The 24,213-nt window shown below is 45.8% G+C and overlaps 1 protein-coding gene across 3 annotated transcripts in view; it reads right to left on the minus strand.

Annotated features, from left to right (window-relative positions):
- SYTL3 (synaptotagmin like 3) overlaps positions 1-24,213 on the minus strand; it is a 116,005-nt gene that overhangs the window by 86,815 nt on the left and 4,977 nt on the right. For 2 of the 3 annotated variants that reach the window (XM_033935532.1, XM_033935533.1), the window contains exon 2: positions 2,682-3,266. In XM_033935532.1, the coding sequence (XP_033791423.1) occupies positions 2,682-2,794 (113 nt within the window). In that variant the 5' untranslated portion in view covers positions 2,795-3,266. Of the gene's footprint in view, positions 1-2,681; positions 3,267-5,449; positions 5,516-24,213 lie in introns of those variants that run through there. The other variant, XM_033935531.1, reaches the window with a different exon arrangement.

The following is a 24,213-nucleotide window of genomic DNA, read 5'->3' on the forward strand; positions in this document are numbered from 1 at the left end:
GCCCTCCTGCCTGAAGAACAGCCACCCCCCCCCCCCCGATACGATTGGGGCAGGAGAGAGCCCAAGCCCACCTGCCCATGATGACCCCCCCATGACCGCCCCCAACCCCTGATCGCCCAACCTCCCCCACCCATTGACCACGCAACCTCACCCCCCCACCCAACACCCCCCTGTACCTGGAAAAAGTAGGACAGACAGGTCCCAAGCCTGTCCATCCAGCAGGCCCAGCATCGCCCGAATGGCAGGCCTTAGGGCCTGAGAGCCTGATTGGGCCAGGTGCCTAAGGCCCCGTCCACAGGAGGGGCTTTAGGTGTCTGGGCCAACTGGGGGGGTCGTCGTGGGCAGGAGGGCCTGGGATCCCTCCTGCCCGTATCTTAGTGGGGGTGGAGGGTCTTCGGGCAGGAGGGCTTGGGCTCCCTCCTGCCCCGATCGTGTCAAGGGGGGCAATTGCGGCAGGAGATTGGCTATCTCTCCTGCCATGATAACGATCGCCCACCCCACTACCGAATCGCGGCACTTTGGGATGATGATTGCAGCAGGGCATCTCCCCTGCCGCGATCCTCACCCTGAAGTGCCGCGGTTCAGGGGGGTAGGTGATCGCTATCGTGGCAGGAGAGATGAGCCATCTTTCCTGCCGCGATCGTTGCTGGGGGGATAGGCAGGTTGCCGGGGCTGCTGAGCTGATCGCGGCAGCCACTATCAGCTCAGCGGCCCCTTTTTCGGCACACACCTGTTTTGACTTGGTCTACGTCTAAACGTATAAGTGCCGACTAGGCAACCTGTCAAAAGGTTTGGTTATACCTGCTGTATGACTAAGTGTAGGTCAGCCTATCTCCCGCCCACCTCCCGCCCCTTCCCCTCCCCTAAAAATGTCTTTTTTCGCTCTATGTGTTTAGATGCAGGGGAAAAGCCTAAGCTGGTTTTAGATGCGTCTAAAACCAGCTTTGGTTATGGGTACTTGGATGATCAGGCCCCATTGAACTTAAGGATTTTACTACCTTTTGACTTAGGGGCTCTGCAAAGTGGATAATTTTGTCTAAATTAGAACATAAGAGTAGCCATACTGGGACAGACCGAAGGTCCATCAAAACCAGTATCCTGTTTCCAATAGTGACCAACCTAGGTCACGAGTACCTGTGAAGATCCCAAAGAGAAAAACATATTTAGTGCTGCTTATCCTGGGAATAAGTAGTTTATTTCCCCAAGTCCATCTTAAATGAAAGTTAGCTGATAACCTGAAACTTCACCCATCTTCCTCCTTCATTTCCACAGTATATGGATCCCCTGGAGGTTACAGTAAGGAAGGAGGAAAAGGGAAAATGCTATCTTCGTATCTATGCCGCACATCCTTGCTTTCAAAACTGCCACAAAGAAAATCTACTGATGTAGTTGCTAACACCTTCATGCATTTTTCTCATATGTTCCTCAATTCCATTTTGCTTATAAACAAGTTATGTTTGATTAAACATTAAGGGCTCCTTTTACTAATGTGCGCTAGCGTTTTTAGCACACACAGGAAATTACCGCGCGCTACGCTTCTAGAACTAACACCAGCTCAATGCTGGTGTTAAGGTCTAGCGCGCGCAGCAATGTCGCGCACGCTATTCCACACGTTAAAGCCCTAACGTGGCTTAGTAAAAGGAGCCCTCTATATCAGTGGTCTCAAACTCAAACCCTTTGCAGGGCCACATTTTGGATTTGGAGGGCCTCAGAAATAAATAGTTAATGTCTTATTAAAGAAATGACAATTTTGCATGAGGTAAAACTCTTTATAGTTTATAAATCTTTCCTTTTGGCTAAGTCTTAATAATAATATTGTCATTTATAGCTAAAGAGACATATGATCAAGAAACTGTTTTATTTTACTTTTGCGATTATGATAAACAAAGTGAGGGCCTCAAAATAGTACCTGGCGGGCCGCATGTGGCCCCCGGGCCGCGAGTTTGAGACCACTGCTCTATATCATCTTTCATTAAAGAATGCCTGAGAGGTGACTCAGATTCACTCAAGGACCTTAGCATCCAGTTTGTTTTGGAATTTGGATGCAGCAAAACTGCTCTTTAACAGCTAAAACATGATTGTTTAAGGAATACTTTAATAAACATGAGGCTCCTTTTATCAAGGCGCGCTACGGGGGTTAGCGCGTCGGACATTTCGTCACGTGCTAACCCCCGCGGCAAGCCAAAAAATTAACGCCTCGTCAATGGAGTGGGCAGACTTGATGGGCTATGGCCCTTTTCTGCCATCTTTTCTTGTGTTTCTATGTATTAGCGACTAGCGCGGCAGGCGGTTTAACGCGTGGTATTCCGCGCGTTAAACCTCTACCGCGCCTTGATAAAAGGACCCCATGGTTTGACCTGAGAGTGTATGAGAGTGGTTTGGGGAGTTTTTAGCCAACTGTAATTGAGAGGGTTACTTTAGAAGCATTTAATATGGAATAATTGGGATAGATGATGTGGATTATTGTTTTATGGGCTTTAATTGTAATCTGCTCTATGCAGTGGTGATGGTTGAAGGTAGCATCACAGAATCCAAAAAGCAGAACAAAAATCAACTTCAAAATATAGCCTGCTATCAATGACAAGAAAAGTCAGCGATTGTGCTGTAGAGAAAAGCAAATGAAAACTAACAAGAGGAAAATAAGTAGAATCATAGCAAAAAGAAAAAAAAAAAAATCTTACCTTATTCTATCATCTTCTGCCTTTTGTACCACTTGATCACGGTACAGAACTTCTAAAATTTTGTCCCTTTCCAGTTCCATGAGAAAGCTTAAACTGAATTCTTCAGCCATCATCTTGTCCCTTCACTTTAGGATCCTGAAATATATGTATTTCTACATTCCAACTCTTTGAATATTACTAATTTTGTGGTCCCAGGTGTAATGTCCTATATGCTTAAATTAGCCTTGCTATTGTTTTTCTATCAGTTACAGATTAACACTGCAAAGTTTTTGTTGGATGGAAAGAAGCTAATCTGTGAACAGGTTCAAGAATTATATGCTAAAAATGCATTATTTTCCCTGAATCTGCTTTCTGAACAAGATTCTCCTCCAGCAACCTTAACATAAGTCTATTGTATTTCAGGAAAATAATTTTTCAAGTTTTTCTTTGCTGTAGATGCCAGTTCATAAGTGGAAAAGAATACTCATGGATGGCTCTCTTTTTATGTTTATAAACAGAAGGAGCAGAGAGATATTAAAAATAGCTGGTCTTTTTCAACTTCTCACTTCTGAAATTTTGTTGAGTTGTGATGAAAAGTTCTGAATCCTACAGAAAAAAAAGGAAACATTAGCTTCTTGAACTCTTCTCCATCAAAGAGCTGAAACATTCTGGTCTACTCTGAAACATCAATGCTGTTATGCTGCATTTATTGAGGAAGGACTGGAAGACCTAGGCCAGTGATGTAGGTCAGGAACTTTCTACTAGAAAACAAATCACTCCATTAGGTCAGTACACACCAATGCCAGAAAAAGTATTTTAAGGCAAAAGAAAAGCCTCAGATACAGAGACGTGTTCCCACTCTCTTCCACCCAAGCATCACTGGCAAAAACTTTCGTGTGTAACTTATTACTGACAGGTGGGAGCCTGAAAATAGTCAGAACTAACTAGAAAAAACAGGCTAGTTAGTAAAAAGCCAGGCCAACGATCGTTTCGTGGCTTTTAAGCCCTATTTCAGGGCCGTGATACCAACACTCCAGACTATTGATTCGCAGAGTAAAACTCCTGCTTGCTACCATATTCAAAAGACCATGAATGTGTCCAATATTGGCAACACTTATCTTAAGTGGTCAACACCGATTCCAGCGCTGGCAGGACTTCAACAACTCCCCTCGCTCACCCTCATTTTAGGAGAATGAATATATAGATGAATGCCTTCTTTAGATCTATAGAACTGGCTTGCTTTCTTTAACCTTCATCTCCTTTCCTCATTATCGGTGATTTTAACACTCATGCTAATAACCCCATTGACTCTTTTGCCTCTAGATTTCTCGTTTTAATATCCTCATTCAGTCTGCAGCTGTGCTCCACTACTCCTACACACCAGAATGGCCACTGCCTTGATCTTTTCTTCACCAACTGCTTGATTGCCATTATCTCCACCTCAGTTCTCCCTCTCTCTTGACCATCATCTGATAACTTTCACCAGGGCCTGAGGTGAGAAATGAGATGGTGCTCCTCACCCAGTGCCTGGACAGTCCTCTAAAAAGAGGACATATCCAGGTAAATCCAGATGACTGGTAACCTTAGTTCTACCAGAGCTCTGTGGATGTGTGCTTTGAGGGGAGGGAATCAGAAACCTAACTAATTTTCTGCATTTTGTTCCCTGTGCAGAATTCTGCATTGCATAGTGACACAGAATTCTTCCAGAGTCTTACATCTTAGGGTTTGTTTGTAAATATTAGTACTTTTAGTTTTTGGTCCTATATTTGCATGGGGTTATCTGTTTTCTAGTAGGAATGAATGTTGAAAAACATACAGTGTGCTTTGTATATTTTAATTTTGTGGTTAACCATTATTTCTTGTTAATATGATTAAATTGTGTGTGTGTGTATATATGAAAAATGTTATGGGGCAGGGTCTGGGGCGGAGATTGGGTGGAGATGGGCATGACTTAGCCCAGTGTTCTTCAACTGCCGTTCCGCAGACTGGTGCCGGTCCACAAAATAATTATTTTATTTCTGCCAGTCCATAGGTGTCAAAAGGTTGAAGAATACTGCCCTAGACAGCACATAGACCAGGCAGGAGGGAAGGAGAGCTACCGGACAGGAAAGGGGGGAGGAGACTAGAAAAAAATCAACTACCAGATAGACAGAAGGTGGGGAAGGAGAACTATAGGACTGGGGAAGCCAGGATTGGAAAGGAAGGAGAGCTGTCATTGGCGGGGGAACACGATATAAATTTGCACAGATGGGCAACATCAGCAAAAGGCAGTGCAGCAGGAGCAGCGTCAGAAGGCAGTTTGCTGTTGGACTGTCTGTCATGCCACTCTCTGAAACTTACTGTCTCAGTTGGCCTCATTATAGGGCCATCCCCACAATTGCCTAGGTTTTGGCATCTGGCTCAACCCTTGCCAAATATTCCACAAACATCCTACACATATACTTTCAATAATATCCCTTCACATACAGATATATCCCACATATAAAGTACTCTCCCAAACGTCCACACTCCCAAGCCCTTTCCCCAACACACCTCTTTACATCCCATCTACAGATCTTTGGTGGAAAGTATTCTTGAACCCTTGTCTCTGCATGGTTTCCCTATTTGTCATCTTAGGGACTAAGCTTAAGGGGGGGGGGAAAGACATGAATCTGGCCCCTAGTTTTCTTCAACTGAAGTTTGTTCCCTGCTGCCTGATTAAGCCTTTTACATAGCAACAACAGAGTATTTAAATTCTTAGCTCTCGGAAATCTTTTATAGTCCAGCATTCAAAAAACAAATATACTCACCTCTAAAGCTGAAAAACAGATTACTATTCATGAGACATCAAAAACATGAGAGAGCTTTTTCTTTCCTCTGCTGTGGGAAGAAGACACGTCATCAACCTTTTCCTTCCTGCATGCTCGCCAGCAAGCCCCCAAGGGGGGCTGGTACAGAGCTACAGCCTAGTTTGAATAGCCTTACAGATTTGGAAAGAGCAATCCAACAGGTACTCTGCTGGAATTTTCTCATAAAATACAAGACTTCCTTAGAATTTCAGTAGTTATTTAGGAAGAAGTTACAAAACAGCTTAGCTGAGTCATTTTCAACTCAATTATTAGGCTCATTTTGAGGTCAAGCTGAATGTGCTTCAGGTTTGCTCTACCATAACCACATGAGACAGCTGTGAAGTGAGACAGCAAACGTCTGAATGCTGTAGTTATTATTTCTGTGTATTCACCCTGCATTATTGGCTAAGATACTCCTAGAACTAGACAGGCTTAATAATATACTAGGCCAGATGACACACACAGGTCAACCTCAAATAGCAAAGCTCAAATGAACAAACGGTAGCAAAGAAAATACATCTTTTCAAATACAGTTTTTTCTCTTCCATACCGAACCTGATTTACTAGGGGCTTCTTTTATCAAGCCGCACTAGCGGGGTTAATGTGCGCGACGTTTCATTACGCATAAACCCCCGCGCTGGCCTAAAAACTACCGCTTTAGGAGATTTTTGCGCGTTAAACCGCTAGCGGGGCATAGTAAAAGGAGCCCTAAGCTGCAGTAAGCACTAACGCATGCTTACCACAGGTAAAATTCTACCACTATGGGGCGCAGTGTTCCACAGTAGTTTTGGAATTGGCGCATGCTCTAAAAAATAGGTTTTATTTTGGGTTTCTTTAGAGTGGGGGGGGCATATTTGGAGGCAGAGAGTAGGCATGCCCTGCGCTAATTGGTTAGCATAGCTACATCATTGCATGCTAAACAATTAGTGCTTGGTTAGCATCTGAGCCCTTACTGCCTAGTAAATGTGTGGTAAAGGCTCATGTGATCAGTGGCATAGCAAGGGTGAATGGCTCCCGGGGCAGTAGCAACTCTCCCCCACCCTCTTCCCTGGCCCCCCTGCCGTGCACGCATACCTCTTCCCCATATTTTTTTAACTTCGCCGCAAACAGCCACCAACTTACTGCTCACGTCGGCTTCAACGCTCTCGCTGACGTCACTTCCTGGAAGTGACATCAGAGAGCGCACCGAACAGCAGGTTGGTGGCTGCTCACGCCGAAGTTAAAAAGGTACGGGGAAGGGAAGGAGCGTGCACACGGCAGGGGAGGAGTGGGAAGGGGGCAGAAAGGAGGAGGAGTGCCGGTGCCCCAAGCAAGATGGCGCCCAGGGTGGACTGCCCTCCTCCTCCCTTACAACGCCACTGCATGATATAATAGCCACATGCTAACTGGGAAATTAACACATGGCTATTAATAGGAAATATGAGAAATGCTAAAAGTGTCTTCAGTGCTTTTAGCCCACATGCTAAAAATAGCACTGCCCTCTTTTTAGAGTAGCTTAGTAAAAGGGCCCCATAGTATCCTGTTCTGACATAAGGCAGGAGCTTTTGGCCTCCAACAGTTACTCAAAATGGTATTAAAATTAGTCCAATAAAAAGATACAGGTACAAGATCCTTTATCCAAAATTCCAAAAACTGAAAAGTTTCAAAAACCAAAATTTGGCACAAACCAGAAGTAGTTAATTTCCCCAATGTGATACACACTGAAACCAATGCAGGTGCATGCATTTCTCCTCATCTCTGCACAATTCAAGTCGGAGGAATAGAAAGTGGCTGGAAAGTAGATGCAGTTTCCAGGGTGGCAGTGAGAAGCAGAAAAGTTTGGAGGAATGAAAAAAGGCAGAGAAATGCAGATTCAACTCAGAGCACTGAGAAGCAGAAAAGGAAGCTTTTATCTCTATCAGTAGCATAGAAAATTGAGGTATTGAAGAAGCTTGATCATGGTGTGTCTGTACAAAGGCTGACTGAAGAATATGGTGTGGGAACAGATTTAAAGAAACTGAAAGTTGTTGAAGTTTTACAGTGGAGAGTGATGGCCAGAAATGAATGAATAGGGGAAAAAAATTAATGCATAGGGAAAAAATGAAGATTTAGATTGTGTAACAAAATCGGCACTAAAAAATGCTTGGCATAAACTTTGGCCATCAATGTTAGGGCTCCTTTTACAAAGCCACAGTAGTGGCTGCAGCACTCACTCCGATGCCCATTGGGATTTAATGGGCATCAGAGTGTTTGCCACGCACCAGCCACTTTTGTAAAGGGGAGGGGGTTAATGTTTCCTTATTGTGAAATAAAAAAGTTTGGTGGCAATTTTATGGTCTGTCTTTTTTTCTGACTTAACATTATCATTCTGAAAACAAAAAAATTCCAAAAACCAAAATATGCCAGGTCCCAAGAATTTCAGATAAAGGATCTCATACTTGTATCACCTTATTTCCATTTTCTATATTAATGTTTATTAACACAGCTACCACACTTCTTTATTCTAAACTAAAAATAACATTCTTTTTTTCTCTTTGTTGTCTGGACATTTACTTTTTCTAATTGTTTTGGTCAGTCTCTGGTTTTTGCTTTCCACATCTTCTCCTTAACTCTTGCCAGGATTTCCTACTCATTTGTCACATTTATAATTTTTTTCTCTCCTCCATTTTTTTTTTCAGCTTTCTTCAAGTTATTTTTTTTTTTTTTTTGCCATGGACCAAATTTTATTCTTTCCTACTGTACCATCTCTTTTTTTTCTGTGTCTATCTACAGCTCATTCTGGTTCTCCTATTTCACTTCTTCCTATTTCCCAGTCTCTCACTAAGGGCCCCTTTACAAAGCCACAGTAGTGATTCCAGTGTGGCAAATGCAATGCAGTCTATTTAATTTCCATGGGTAGTGTCGCATTTGCTGCGCCAGGACTTTCTATTTTGGCCCTAACTCTATCCTCTTTCTACCCAGCCCTAAAATAGCATTTGCCACCCTGTCACTCCTTTTCTATCCAACACCTCTCTCTCCATTTCCATCCAGCATCTAGCCCTTCTTACTTCCCATTTCCATCCATTTGTCCTCTTTGACCCCTTCCCTCTCTTCCTCCCCCACATCCATTGAGCATCTACCCCTCTCTCTCCCGTCTGGTGTCTGTCCCCTTTCCCTCCCCACTTCCATCCAGCATCTAGCCACTATATTCCCATTTCATCCAGCATCTGTCCCTTCTCTCTCCCTCATGTGTCTACTGCCTCTCCCCTTCCATTCAGCATCTGCCCCTCTCTCTCCCTCCTTCCATCCAGTCTGTCATCTTGCACTCCCCCTTTCATCCATCTGTCCCCTCTCTCCCTCATCCAGTGCCTACCTCACCCTAACCCTTCTATCTAGCATCTGCCCCTCTCCCCCACTACATCCAGCCTTCCCTTCTATATCCAGCATTTGTCCCTCTCTCTTTTCCCCTTCCATACAGCAACTACCTTTCTCCTCACTTTTCATTCAGTATCTGTCCTGTTTTTCTCCCTTGACATCCAGCATTTGTCTCTTCTCTCTCCCATCCAGCATCTGCCCCCTTTCTCTCCCCACTTCCATCCAGCATCTAGCCCCTCTCTTCCCCCATTTCCATTCATCATCTTCCTTCTTTCTGTCTCCTCTCCTACCCCTTCCATCTAGCTTCTGCTCTCTCTCCCTCCCTTTCCATCCAGCATTTGCCCTCTCTCCTTCCTACATCTGTCCAGCATCTGCCCCTCTCTCCCTGCTTCCATCCATTGTCTGCCCCCTTTCTCTTCTCCCTCCATCCAGTATATATCCCTTTTCTCTCCCCATTTCCACCCAACATCTGGCCTCTCTCTCTCCATCCAGCATTTACTCCCTCTTTCTCTGTCCCCTCTCCCTTCCATCAAGCATCTTCACCTTCTCTCCAGCTTCTACCCTCTCTCTGCTTCCAGTGTCTGCTTCCTCAGTCCAGTATATGTCCCTTTCTCTCCCTACTTCCATCTAGCATCTGATCCCTCTCTCCCCATTTCCTTTGTGTCTGCTTTCTGTCCCCCCTCTCCCTTCCATCCAGCACCTGCCCTCTATCCAGCATCTGATCCCTCTCTCCCCATTTCTTTCGTCTGCTGTTTGTCCCCCTCTCCCTTCCATCCAGCATCTGCTTCCTCCTCCCCTTCTATCTAGCATCTATCCCTCCCTTTCCATCCAGTGCCTGCCTCCTCACCTCCTACATCAAACCTCTGCACCCCTATCTCCTCCCCTCTACATCTCCCCTTCTCTCCCATCCAATATCTGCTCCCCCTTCCATCCAACCTCTCTCCCCACTTTCAATCCAGGTTTGGCCTCTCTCCCTATTTCCATGCAATGTCTGCCCTTCCTCCCTCCCCACTTCCATCTAGTATCTACCCTCTCTCTCCCCATGCCATCCTGCCTGTATTCTGTCTCCCCCCTTCCTTTCAGCATCTTCACCTTGTTCTCTCCCTCATCCAGTGACTGTTCCCCTCTCCTTTTCATCCAGCATCTGCTTGCTCTCTCCCACTTTAATCCAGAATCTTCACCCTCTCCTCCCTTCCATCATCTGTCCCTTCTCTCCCCACTTCCATCCAGCATCTGGTCCCTCTCTCTCCTCATTTCCAACCCACAGCTGCCCTCTTTCTCTGTCTCATCCCTCCCACTTCCATCCAGCTTCTGCCCTCTTTATCCCTCCTCCTTCTATTCAGCATCTGCCCCCTCTTTCTCCCCACTTCCACCCAGTATCTGCCCCATTTTCTTCCCCCTCCATCCAATATATACCCCTTTTCTTTCCCCACTTCCACCCAGCATCTGGTCCCTCTCTCTTCCCATTTCCATCCAGCATCTAGCTACTATCTTAACCCATTTCCATTCAGTATCTGCCCTATTTCTCTGTCCTCTCTCCCTTCCTTTTCTATCTAGCATCTGTCCCTCGCTTTCACCCTTATTCAGCATGTTTTTCTCTCTTCCACCCTGTGTATGCCCCTTCTACTGTGTATGCCCCTTCTATATCTCCATATTCAGTTTCTGCCCACTTTCAACCCCTTTGTTCATTCTGCCCCTATATCAAGAGTCTGCACCCTTTCTTTACACTTCAACATCCAACATCTGCCCCTCTTTCTCTCCCCTTCTATTCAGTATCTGCCCCCCCCCCTCTTCCTTCATCAGCCTCTAGGCTCTCTTTCTTCCCATTTCCATGCAGTGTCTGGCCCCTCTCTCACTTCATATTTCCATTCAGCATCTGCCCCCTTCCTCTCATCCAGCATGTTTTCCCCTCTCCCTTCCATTCAGTGTTTGCCCCCTCTTCACTACTACATCATGTCTGCCCATTTTCTCCCTCTACCCATTCTGCTCCCTACATCTAACATCTGCATCCTCTCTTTTCCTACATCCAGGTCTTTCCCCCACTCACCTGACACCCCCGCCGCCACTGCTTCTTCTCCAGGCCAACAGCAGCAGCAGTGAAACAAAGGTAAAATGATTGAGGGATCACTTTTTTTCAAACTCACAGCTGCTGGCTCTGTCCAGGAACAGGAAGTGATGTTAGGGAGAGGGGCACAGCCACAAGTATGAACAGAGAGGCCTCACAATCACTTTACCTTTGTTTGACGCTTCTGTTGGGCTAGATAAACAGCAAGTCTGGTGCAGGGGTGGCAGATCCTAATGCGCCTGCTGCATGGTCCTGCAACTTAAAAACACTGATATTCAGGGTTACATCCGGCCCGGCCCGGGCAGTTCCCTCTAAGCTGAGCAGGAGTCCTCCACCCACAGTCTCACCAATAGAGGGTGCTGTTTTACTGTCACATTTTTCAATTGTGAGGGACAGGCAAGTTCTGCAGGACTCCAGGGAACATACCTGTCCTTAGCGACTGAAAATATTCCACCCCCTAGTGGTAGCAATGCAGCTGGAGGACACCTGCTCAGCTTAGAGGGAACAGTGCGATGGCACCCATGGCTCCCCCCATTCCGCTGCCTGTGTTATTTGTTACTCTACCACTTGCTCCTTCCATTTTATAAAGTTCACCAGGGGTTTCTTCGCACGGTGTTTCTTCGCAGTGCTGTGAATTTAGATGTGAGGCACACAAAGTCAATCTTAGCAACAATTCACTGGTTTGTAAGAAATTCAGCTTGCTTCCACGCAGCTGTCAGTACCATTCTTCTGGCTGTAGTAATATTATGTTAATCTATTCTGTTTTTACCTATTCAGTACAAGGTTGGATTATATTACAAGAGGTTAGGTCAGATACCCAGGAAGTTACAATAGACAGTTTGATATAGATATTCAATAGAGTTGCTAGTACAGGTAGATCAGTACAGTCAAACCTTAGTTTGTAAGTAACTCAATTTGCGAGCATCGCTCCACCCCACCTGTACCCCCCCCCCCCACCGAGAACTGGCATCGCTCCCCCCTGCTCAAGAACACCCCCCCCCCGTGTACCAGCATCCCCCGCCCGCCCAAACAGAAGCCTTACCCCATCTGGCACCAGCATGCAGCCCACAGGACGTGCCAGTGAACAAAGACCCTCCTTGTTGCCTGGGCCTTGAGCATCTGCGCATGCTCAAGGCCTTCTGGCTCTCGCTCTTGGAAGGATCTTCGTTCACTGGCATGTCCTGTGGGCTGCGTGCCAGTGCCAGATGGGGTAAGACTTCTGTTTGGGCGGGCAGGGGATGCCGGTTCGCGCAGAGGGGCATTTGCGAGCAAGGGGGAGCGATGCCAGTTCTCGGGGGGGAGGAGCAGCGCCGGTAGCCTCGGGGGGTGGGGGAGTGGATGAGAACCAATCAAGCGAGTTTCCCTTACTTCCTATGGGGAAACTCGCTTTGATATATGAGCAATTTGGTTTAAAAACTTCTCAATTTCTCTCTTGATGTTGCTTGCAAGTAGCCTTGTTCCGTCTCCGCTGAGATGGAGTCCATCCTGCCTGAATAGCTTGCTCTTCCCCTAGAATGTTGTCCAGTTGCACACGAAGTGGAATCCTTCCTCACACCAGCGCCTCATCCACACGTTGACTGCTTGCAGCTCGGTCTGCCTCGTCTCGTCGGCCCTGGGTACCGGCAGAATCTCTGAGAACACTACCCTCGGCATTCTGGTCTTCAGCTTCCTTCCTAGCATCCAGAACTGGTCCTTCAGTCCTTCCCTGCTGTAGTTACTGTTGCTCACGTTGTTTGTTCCCACATGGATTACCACTGCCATATCTTCCTCTTCCACGCTGTCGATGATCCTGTCGTTGCGGCTCACTATGTCTTCTGTCTTGGCTCCCGGTAGACAGGTCATCAGCCAATCCTGTGCAACTGGACAACATTCTAGGGGAAGAGCAAGCTATTCAGGCAGGATGGACTCCACCTCAGCGGAGACGGAACAAGGCTACTTGCAAGCAACATCAAGAGAGAAATTGAGAAGTTTTTAAACTAGGAAGAAGGGGAAAGCCGACAGTCGACCAAGGGTCGATGGTTCGGGAACCAGTATACCCAGAGGATACCATGCAGGAAGTTAGCGGTGAGGACTCATCGGATCATGGGCTAGACAGAAATCCTGACAGATTGAAAGGGACACAAGAAGGGAGGAAAAGCAAGAAAGTAACAGGCCGCAAACTCAAATGTATGTACACGAACGCAAGGAGCCTAAGGAATAAGATAGGGGAATTGGAAGCTATGGCACAAAAAGATAACCTTGACATCGGCATCACAGAAACATGGTGGAATGAGGAAAATGTCTGGGACACTGTGCTACCGGGATACAAGCTATGCCGCAGAGACAGAGTGGGTCAAAAAGGTAGGGGTGTTGCCCTATACGTCAAAGAGGGAATTGAGTCTACCGGAGAGAACATGCCGGAAATGAAAAATAAGATTCCAGGAACAAATGGAACGGAAACGAAGATCAGCATCTACTACTGAAGAAACGGATGGAGAAATGATGGACGAGATTAAATGCAACTGCAAAGGAGGCAACACATTTATCATGGGTGACTTCAATTATCTAGGGATAGACTGGTTGCAGAAGACGACTCAAGTTGTCCGCCAAGCAATTTTTCGCCCCTTGGATGTAGACAGCTTAGAGGAAGGTGTTGTGGCAGATTGCCCAGTCCCAAACCTTCAGAGCTTCTTGACAAAGAGGAAGATCCCGTCCCTCCCTGTTTGTTGACAGAATACATGGCGACTTGGTTGTCCGTCCTAATGAGGACTACCTGATCTTGAAGATGTTGAAATGCTTTGAGAGCCTTGAAAATCGCTCTGAGTTCCAACAGATTGATGTGACACATCAGTGTTCCCTCTAAGTGGGCGGGTGTTGTGAGCAAACTTTTTTCACTGTGAGCTAAAAATATCGGGCGCCAGCAAGTTATGAGCCAAATAAATATGTTGTCAAAGTTGCTGATACATGAGGACGAGGTATTCAAAGGAATTTTAGGCCTACACGCTAAATTAAATAACGTTAAATAATATTTTTAAGAACACAGAAATTGTAGGGATGAAATGATATCTTAATAAATGTTTTACAACAAATGTAGTTATGTCTGTTACATCCATATGTGTAAACTGTAAATTAAAAACAGTCCAGAAGACAATACGTTTGATGCTTTCAATTTCTAGACCAGTGTTTTTCAACCTTTTTTGGGCAAAGGCACACTTGTTTCATGAAAAAAATCACGAGGCACACCACCATTAGAAAATGTTAAAAAATTTAACTCTCTGCCTATATTGACTATATATAAAGTAATTCTCTTGAATAGGAATCAAATAAACACAAAGAAAGTATTTTATAATTACTTTATTATGAAATAAAAATTATAAAAATTATAAAATACTTTATTCAGTGCGAAACCTGGGCCTGTTTGGCTGAACACAAAGCTGATATTCTGGCTGGAATGGAAGAAAGACACACACGTAGCTCTTCGTCAACAGCTCTCAGTCTCTCTCTGTATTTGGTTTTTATAGCATACAAAAATAGACAAATATACCCTCCATCCTTTTTATTAAACCACAATAGCAGTTTTTAGCGCAGGGAGCTGCGCTGAATGCCCAGCACTGCTCTTGACGCTCATAGGCTCCCTGCGCTAAAAACCACTATTGCGGTTTAGTAAAAGGGGACCATATTGTAAAATATAGACAGCAGATATAAATTCAGAACTGTGCATAGTAAGTGAAGGGAAGTTTTCATCTCTGGGAATTTACCCAGTTAACTATTAAGTTATTTGGGCAAATTCCTTTGAAAACTGTGGTAATACTGCCTCCACTTTGCTAAATTTAAAATAAAATCATTTTTCCTACCTTGTCTGGTGATTTCTGGTTGCACTTTCTTCTTCTGACTGTGCATCCAATCTTTCTTCCCTTCTATCAGCCTGTATGCTTTCTCTCCTCCACACCTCATTCCCTCCCCCAACTTTTTCTTCCTCTCTCCCTGACCTTTCTTTCTTTTTTTCTGTTTCTCTTCTTTCCTTCTGTTTCCCTGCCTGCCCCCTTTCTTTCTTTCTCCCAGCCTCCTGTCCAGCAGTAACTCTCTTCCCTTCCTCCCCTCCCAGCAGCATCTCTCCGTCTCCCTCTCCAGTAGCAGCTGTCCCTTTTTTTTCCTTGCCCAGCAGCTTCCCAGATTCCTTTCCCTCCTCCCCTCCCAGAAGCATCTCTCCTTCTTCTCCTTATCCAGTAGCAGCTGTCCCTTTTTTTCCTTGCCCAGCAGCTTCCCAGATTCCTTTCCCTCCTCCCCTCCCAGAAGCATCTCTCCTTCTTCTCCCTCTCCAGTAGCAGCTGTCCCTTTTTTTCCTTGCCCAGCAGCTTCCCAGATTCCTTTCCCTCCTCCCCTCCCAGAAGCATCTCTCCTTCTTCTCCCTCTCCAGTAGCAGCTGTCCTTTTTTTTCCTGGCCCAGCAGCTTCCCAGATTCCTTTCCCTCCTCCCCTCCCAGATGCATCTCTCCTTCTCCTTCTCCCTCTCCAGTAGCAGCTGTCCCTTTTTTTTCCTGGCCCAGCAGCTTCCCAGATTCCTTTCCCTCCTCCCCTCCCAGAAGCATCTCTCCTTCTCCCTTTCCAGTAGCAGCTGTCCCTTTTTTCCCCTGCCCAGCAGCTTCCCAGACTGATAGTGGTTTTCTCCCCTCCCAGCAGCTCTTCTTACTTCCCAGCGCAGCGATTCACGAAGGCAGCCTCGGGTCCTTTGTTGTGTCGCGCCGCCTCTGAGGAAAGAGGAAGTTGCATCATCAGAGGCAGCCGCGACTCAGCAAAAGCCCCGAGGCTGCCTTCGTGAATCGCTGTGCTGGGAAGTAAAGGAGAGCTGCAGAGAGGGGAGAAAGCCACTGTCGGAGGCTCCCCAAGATCTCTCCGGCCCAGCGCACGCTTCCGATGCTGATCTTGCCGGTCCTGCGCGGACCGGCAGGAAGTTCAAATTAGTCAATCTTGCCGGTCCTGCGCTGTGACGAGAAACTTGTGCGCTGCGACCTAATATTTTGTGCGCCAGCGCACACCAGCGCAGCTTAGAGGGAACACTGGTGACACTAATGATCCGTACTGGTCCAGTGGCCTTGAGTACGGAAACCATCGAGATGAGCACCCCCAAGCGTAGGTCGAGGAATCTGTTGTGAGGACCTTCTGTTGAGGGGGCATTTGAAACAGCAAGTCTCTGGAGAGATTGGAAGAGAGCATTCACCAGCGGAGAGACTGTCTCAATGAAGGAGTGACTGCAATGTGTCGAGAAAGTGGGTCGCAAACCTGCGTCCACTGAGATGCCAGGGTCCACTGAGGAATTCTGAGGTGAAGTCTGGCAAAAGGAGTCACGTGTACTGTGGAGGCCATGTGACCCAGGAGTACCATCATGTGTCTCGCTGATATGGAGAAGTGAGAAGACACTGTATGACAAAGTTGAAGGAGGACTTCCAGACATTGTTGCGGAAGGAATGCTCTGAGTTGGATAGTATCCAGAACAGCTCCGATGAATTGTAGATTCTGAGAGGGTTTGAAGTTGGGATTTGGGAAAGTTGATTTCGAATCCCAAACTCTGTAGGAACCATGTGGTCCTTTGGGTCGCTACAATAACCCCTTGAGATGTTGAATATTTGATGAGCCAGTCGTCCAGGCAGGGAAATACCTGAAGACCATGATTTCTGAGAGCTGCGGCTACCACTACCAGGCACTTGGTGAACACTCTGGGAGATGAAGCCAGGCCAAAAGGCAGCACTCTGTATTGATAATACAGATTCCCCACCTGAAATCTGAGATACTGACAGGAGGTCGGATGGAAGGGGATGCGAGTAGAAACCTCCTTGAGATATAGAGAACATAACCAATCGTTCTGATCTATATTTAAAATGGGTCTCAGATCGCCTGTCTTCTTCAGAACTAGAAAGTAACGGGAATAAAACCCCCTGCTCTGCTGTTCCAGGGGAACTTCCTCGATGGCACGGAGACAAAGCAGAGCTTGAGGTTCCTGAAGGAGGTCGGTCTGGGATGGATTGGAAGGATACTCTCTTGGAGAAAGCTCTGGTGGAACCTGAGTGAAATGAAGAGAGTTTCCTTCCCTGATTATTGTGGGATGGAAGTACAGAGGCAGTAGGATGGAGGTTATGCTTTGTAAGACAGTCAAAAAAAGCTGCAAAGCCTTAGGTGCAGCAGAAGGCTGAGGTTTCTGTTGCTTCTGTTGCTGCGGTTCCTGGGAAGGGGCTTGAGTGTAAGGAGCCGCTTTGGAGCATAACGCCTCTGGAAAACCGTAGTAGGACGTGAAGGTTTTGTAGGAGCTGACTTTGGCTTTGGTCTGACAATGGAAGCAAAAGATTTTTCATGATCTGACAACTTCTTAGGTGCAGCCTCTATGGATTCATCAAAGAGGCCATTGCCCTGACAAGGAATATTAGCCAGACGGTCCTGAAGATTAGGATCCATGGCAATGGTACGAAGTAAGGCCAAGCGGTGCAGTGCTACAGAAAAAAAACAGTGGCCCTAGCCGACAGTGCAAAGGCATCATAAGATGCCTGGAGAAAATGCAATCCGAGTTGTGACAGAGTAGTAGTGATGTCTTAGAACTCAAAATGTCTAAGGAAATCCAGGTTCTTCAGAAAACCTGGAAGAAGATCAATAAGAAACTTGATATAGATGGCGGCCAAACTTGTACATAGTCTTATCCTCCTGTCCAGAAGGAACAGTAGCATAGACCTTGGAAAGATGGGTTCCTTACAAAAAGGACTCTAGAAGGAGGGATTGGGGAGATAATTGTGAATTCTCAAATCCTTTGCAGTGTAGAGATCTATACCTCAAGACCAATTTGCCTGGAAGAGCAGGCATAGCATAAGGAGTCGCCAGACAACGTTTGAAAGCTTGAGATAAAAGCTTGTTAAGAGGAAGCTTAAGTGACTCTGCAGGAGGTTAAGGGATATGCATGACCTCGAAATACTCCTTAGAGAATTTAGAACCAGCATCAAACTGAATTTCCAGATCATCAGCTGATCCACCAAGGCCTTGCCTCGAGAAGGGCTCAATGACCCCGAAGTGCCTCGAGCGGAGCACAAAGGTGAAGCCTCTCTGGAGAAATGAAAATCCAAAGAATATGGAGACTTGGAGGAGGTAATGAAAGTAGCTGACTCCTCAGGGTCCGGAAGTGAGATCTGAAGCGAGGAATTGGGGCCTCGAAGAACTGGAAGGTCTGGAATGAGGCCCAGATGAAGAAGCTATTCTTTAGAAGATCTGCGCCTTGATGGATGTCTCGATGAAGGCATCGATCGGCAACAAGAGTGGTGCTTGGAAGCAGGTCTCGAGGATTGAGGAAAACTTCACCCTATGTATGGAAACAGGCAACACTGCTCGTGAATGGATATGGCTCAAAGCTGTAGATCGAAACTTGGTGGTTTGGATCGAGAAATCTCAAAGCACTCCCAAAGACTCTGCTCCTTGTATGAAGTGTACAGATTTCTGTCGAGACACTCACAAAGAATCTACTCCTTGTATAGAGTGTGAAGGTTCCAATCGAAACACTCGCAAAGAATCTACTCCTTGCATTGAGTGTGAAGGGTTCAATCGAGACACTCGCAAAAAATCTACTCCTTGCATCAAGAGTGTAGTAGCCAGAACAGACACTTGCAAAGACTCTGCTCCTTGCATAGAGTGTGAAGGTTCACAATCGAGACACTCGCAAAGAATCTACTCCTTACATCGAGTGTGTAGATGCCAAACCAGACACTCACAAAGACTCTGCTCCTTGCATAGAGTGTGAAGCTTCAGCTTGAGGCACAAGCAGGGACTCGACCTCGCAGGAGACTAATTGCCCAGGCTGGATTACAGGAGGCATTGTCAAGGCAGAACCATATTTGCTCAATAACTGAACAAATTGCTGCTCCAACATGGTCTGGAGAAAAGCCTGCAAAGGTGGATCCACGTCTGAAACCGGACCACTTTCTGAGGCTAAAGGCTCCAAGGTAGCAGTGGTGAGGACTAGCGCAGGAACCTTCTGCTGAGGTATCTGACCTGAGGGGAGCTCAGGGGAAGATAAAGCAGGTGTACTCGAGGCGAAAGACAATCCAAACGAGGACGGTCTGATGAGGCTTGAGGTCGGTGAAAGCAGGAGGACCCTCGCTGGAAGGCGGGACCGAGGTAGCACTTGAGGTCGAGGGTGTCACCGAGGAGTTCATGCTGAAGAATTTTTCCAAGAAAACTCGATGATGTTTAAGTGCTCAAGATTGAAGAGTAGCCCAGCACCCGTACGACTTTGGATTATAGGCAGGCCATATTCGGGAGAGAACTCGCACACTGGCAGTGACTACACTTCTTGAAGCCCATGACCGGCCGGGACAGAGGAGGGAAGAGAGCCGCTGTGAAGTTGAAGCCCGCAGGCTGCGGTCGCGCGGCCTGGCTCACCAGCCAGTCACTGATGAAAAAATTAAAAATTAAAATTTCTTTTTTTAACTGTAAAGAAAAAGTAACACAGTGATTCGCGAATAAAATAAACACAAACCGCGGTGAGAGAAGGCATGAAGAAACAAAGTTAAACACAGAGAGTCAAAGACGAACTTCTCGGCTCCACGGAAAACTGAGAACTGAGGAGACGCGCCCTGTGCTGGGCGGGAAGGCACTCGCGCATGCGTGGTGCGGCTAACTCGAAACTTCTAGTTTCTACAAGCAAGTCTGCTTGCGAGGCTTCCGCAATGGGGCTCCATCGATGACATCACCCATATGTGAGAATAGGCTGCCTGCTTGTCCTGGGATAATGCTACGCACTTTTAAAAAAAATGCAGTGAAAAAAAGCTTGTCTCCCCATTCCTCCTCCCAGGAAGAAGGAAGGAAAAGTGAGAGTGGCATAAAAGAAAGGATGACACCACCTTAGAAAGAAATTGTGGTACTGTCCGAACTGACACCCCAGAATTTGTAAATCAGAAATAAGAATCCCTGCCATACAAGGCCTGCAACTCATAAAACCGCTGAGCTGAAGCCATGGCCACAAGAAACACCGTGTTCCACGTCACAGCATTTTAGAGTCTCAAAAGACAAGGTTGAAATGAAGCATTCTGTAAACTGTACTCTGGACAGGGCTTCTTAAGAGGTGTACGAATATACTGTACTCCTTTTAGGAACTGAACTACATGAAGCTGAAAAGTAAGCGAAGAGCGAGATATCTAGCCCTGTAACAAGCTAAGATTGCCACTTGAAGCTGAAGGGAATTGAATGTTAAGCCCTTGGCAATACGCTTGTGCCAAAAAAGAAAATATAAAACATAGAACTCTGGAAGGGTGCCAATGTTGAGAAGTACCCAAGAAAGGAAAAGCCTCCTAAAGGAAGCATAAGCCACAGGTGAAGACATCTGTATCGCCTGGAGAAGAGAAGAAATAACCTGCTTTGCATAACTCTTACACGTCAGCCATGTCTTTTCAAAAGCTAGGTCGTAATATCAAAGTAGGATGAATATCCATGTTGATTGGACCCTAGGTGAGTAAATCAGGAGATACCAGGAATCTCAACAGTTCGGCCATCGAAAGACTCATCAGATCTACATAGCAAGGATGGCGCAGCCAATCCAGAGATTCTCTAATTACTGTGCCCTGAAAGCGAGCTTGAGATAGCAAATCCATCCAATCATCAGCCAAGGGAAAACACTTAAAAAGAGAAACCAGAGGCGAGAAAGAAGCAACGCTGCTACCCCCCTCTGACTGCCACTCCCTGCATCTGCTGAAGAAGCTAGGAAGCTTTGAATTTCGAGACGAGGTCATGAGGTCTAGTTCTAGGAGATCTCACCTTTATACAAAGAGCTGGAACACCTGAGCAAATAGTTCCCAATTTCCAGGATGTAGAAGATTTTACTACTACTACTATTTATTATTTCTAAAGCGCTGAAAGGTGTACACAGCGCTGTACATTTTAACATGCAATAGACGGTTCATGCTCAGATTTTGTGGTGAGAAAGTCTATCTAAACCCTTTTCCTGTCCTATAAAATGATGCGCTGACAGAAGAGGAAGATGAGATTCCACCCATTGAAGTAGAACCATTACTTTACTTGACAACTGAGTACATCACGTACTTTTTTTTTTTTTATTTGATTATTCGTTATATCTTAATAACAAATTCATGAATGACCACAGAAAAAATACAAAATCCATAAAAAGAACAATAAAACATATTAGGCAATAATTCAACCATGTCCTAGTCCATATTATCACTGGTAGCCAGTATTTTAAAATAAAACTTCAAATCTTTCTGTCTACTTATCTAAGGAGAAACAGCTGTGAAGTTAGAAAAATCACGTACTTTCCTGGCTGTAGAGAAATACCACCGTCATAACACTGTCCTAAAAGACCTTTATTGTCATTCCGGAAGAATGGTCTGAAACTCCTGAAACGGTAGCCTGACCATGCTTCAGTCCAGAAGAATGAACGAGTACTGACTCCTTGTGCTGAGGATTGAAGGCACTGAGCCCCCAATCCGACAGCCTGGGATGTTTGTCGACTTTGAGCCAGTCCAGCAAAGACCGAGGCATGCCTTTGAAAAGATTAATCTTGCTGAGCCACCAAATTATATTGAGCGATGCTTGAGGAGCCTACTAGATACTACAATTGGAGCCTTGAGATACCGGGAACCACTGGAACAAAAGCGACTGCTGTAGCATTCTCATGTGAAAGTGAGCCGAAGTTCCCAGTAGAGTCACCACCATTGATCCTAGAACCTGTACAGAATCCCATACTCTTGTTGTTGGTGACTGAAGAAGGCAAATCTGAGACTGTAACCTGTTCCTGTTGCCCCAGTCTCTGGGAAGAAACACATTCCTCTCCTACGTGAACAACATCCCCTGATATTCCAATAATTAGTATAGGAGAAAAGAGCTCTTTGGAAATTTGAAGATTCATATCCAAAGAATTGAAGAAAAGAAGTTCAAATAAAAGAAATCACCCGTTTGTGTCTGACAAATTGACCTGGCTGGAAGACATCCGAATCAAGTAGTCATCTAAGAAAGAAAGTACCTGAATCTTCTGTTTGCGCCAAAACGCCACTACTGCCCTCATTTTCTAAAATGTTCAATGAGCCATGGCTAGGCCAAATGGCATCTGCCAAAACTGATAGCGCTGCTTGAAGAGAGTCAAGCGAAGATAGTGCAAATTCAGTGTCCATAGGGAAATTGTAAATATTCTCACAGTTTTTCTCCAGAAATGTCTAACTCTGAGAAACTAATTTACCAGATTGAGATCCAGCCCCCGTCTGACCAATTCCTTCATCTTAGGCACTATAAAGTAAATGGAATAACTTCCCTTAGTTCCGGAAGAACTAAAACTACTGCCCCGAGTACCAGTAACACTTAAAAGAGGTCTCGCACGAACATAACCTTTGGAAGCTCAATACATGGTGACTCCAAGAAAGAATCTGAAATGGGAGGAGGATTCAAAGTTGCAAGCATCCTGAAAAATGGCCAGAGCCCCCTGACCTGACATCATAGTGTCTTACCCCTCACGAGAAAGCATAAAGAGTTACCAGAGGAAGTGAAGACCCCTTCAGAATGAAGAGCAGACAGTGAAGACGTACTAGATGGAATCTAGAAGCTGCATTGACCGCCCCATGGGAAATAATCTGCACTCTAATTGTTATCAGACAAAGCTCACATTCCTAAAGAGAGCTTCAGGGATGATTCCAACAGCCACATAGCATCTGCTACTCTGTGGATTTGGGAGAATAGGTAACTTGTCCCTGATTAGAAGGAGCCACACAGCTCTTACTGCCAGTTTGAGGGACTGTCTAGCAGGTACCATGAGAAGATGGCGACCTGAGAAATCTGTGCGAGAAGCTTTGAAACTTGCAGTCCCTGGCACCCTAGAAATAGAAAAGACAGTTCAGGAATCAATTCTAAAGTGCTACCAGACACACACAGCGCTGCACAGAGGCACAAAAAAGAAGAAAACCTCTAAACTTCCATAGACTCACTCTTCAGGGACACCGAGAGAGACAAGAAGATACCTGTATGAAACACAGGGTACTCTCATGCCACCGACATCACTGTGCAGCAATTTGCCTTCTGCCGACCCATAACAGCAAAAAAACGAGATTGGGCAGTTGAGCACAGGGTAGAAACTCTTTCTTAAGCACCGTGAGGCATAACAGTACAGTCGCAATTAAAGTAATTAAGTCTTTTCAAGCAGAGAGAGTGGGGAAACACACACACAAGGTATATCACTACAACAGTGGCAAAAGCTGTTGAAACACTCCTGATGCATAGAACCCCGAAAACAGGGAAGCCACGGGATAATGACCTACGTCAGCTGCAAAATAAACTCCTTGAATGCTGCGGTGCTCCCGCTAGCGTCGGAGATTCAAGCGAATGCCTGTTTAATGGCGAAATGAGCTGGCTCTATCAAAAATGCATTAAAAACCTACCCAGAGCCAACCATTAAAATATTTTTCACACTGTCATGGTATAAAGTGCTTAAAATGAACATTGGAGAGAAATAAATGAATGCTGCTTCATTCTCAACATAGGAAAATAAGCGCACGCCTCTTGTGCTCAGTCAGGAACTGGCTATGTGAAGAACACACCCGGAGCCGTCCAAATATTTACCTCCACCCGGCCGCGGGAACTGCCAAGCAGAGTCCGCCTTGGTGAGAAATCCCACTACCGCTGTGGCGCTGCTGCCAGAGTATGAAAACAAGCGCACGCCTACAACACGCGGGAAAGCACTAGTTCTGTCAACGGAGCTCTATTCATACACCCGAAGCCCTTTACTGAATAAACTTCATACAAATGTAAATTTACTTGTCAGTCACAAAACCATTTCCACAACTCTACAAAATATAGCGTTTGATAAAAAACATATTCCTTCTGTAGACTCACACCGAACCCGCAGCTCCACCACAACAGAAACCAGCAAAGAGGTTCAAATAAAACATATACTCACAGCTTTGTTGATAGTGCCGGGAGATGCCGGTTGCTCAGCACTATGAGGGCAGAATTGTTTAATAGTCACTGTGGTCTTTTTTTTTTTTTTTTACAGTGAAGGGAAAGAAGAAAAATCGAGACCCAGCCAGACCCTCTATCATTGGAGGGAGGGTGAGGCAGGGACCTGGGAGGACCCAGGTGTAACCCCTAAAGCCGGCACCGTTCAGCCGGACACCCCTGTCTCATTGAAGAGAAACCTCAACAGGAGAAATAAAATTGCCATCTCACTAAAGAGAAACCTCAACAGGAGAAAATAACTATCCAGTCACAGCCAGAATCCAGGAGCTAGTTGAATAGCAACCATCACCTGCTGGGAGATAGCGCATACTGAAGATGCAGGAGGCGTGCCAGCCAATAGGACCACCTGTTAATCAGTTTCTCTA

The sequence above is a fragment of the Geotrypetes seraphini genome, chromosome 3 (genome assembly GCF_902459505.1).
Source record: "Geotrypetes seraphini chromosome 3, aGeoSer1.1, whole genome shotgun sequence".
Lineage (NCBI taxonomy): Eukaryota > Metazoa > Chordata > Amphibia > Gymnophiona > Dermophiidae > Geotrypetes > Geotrypetes seraphini.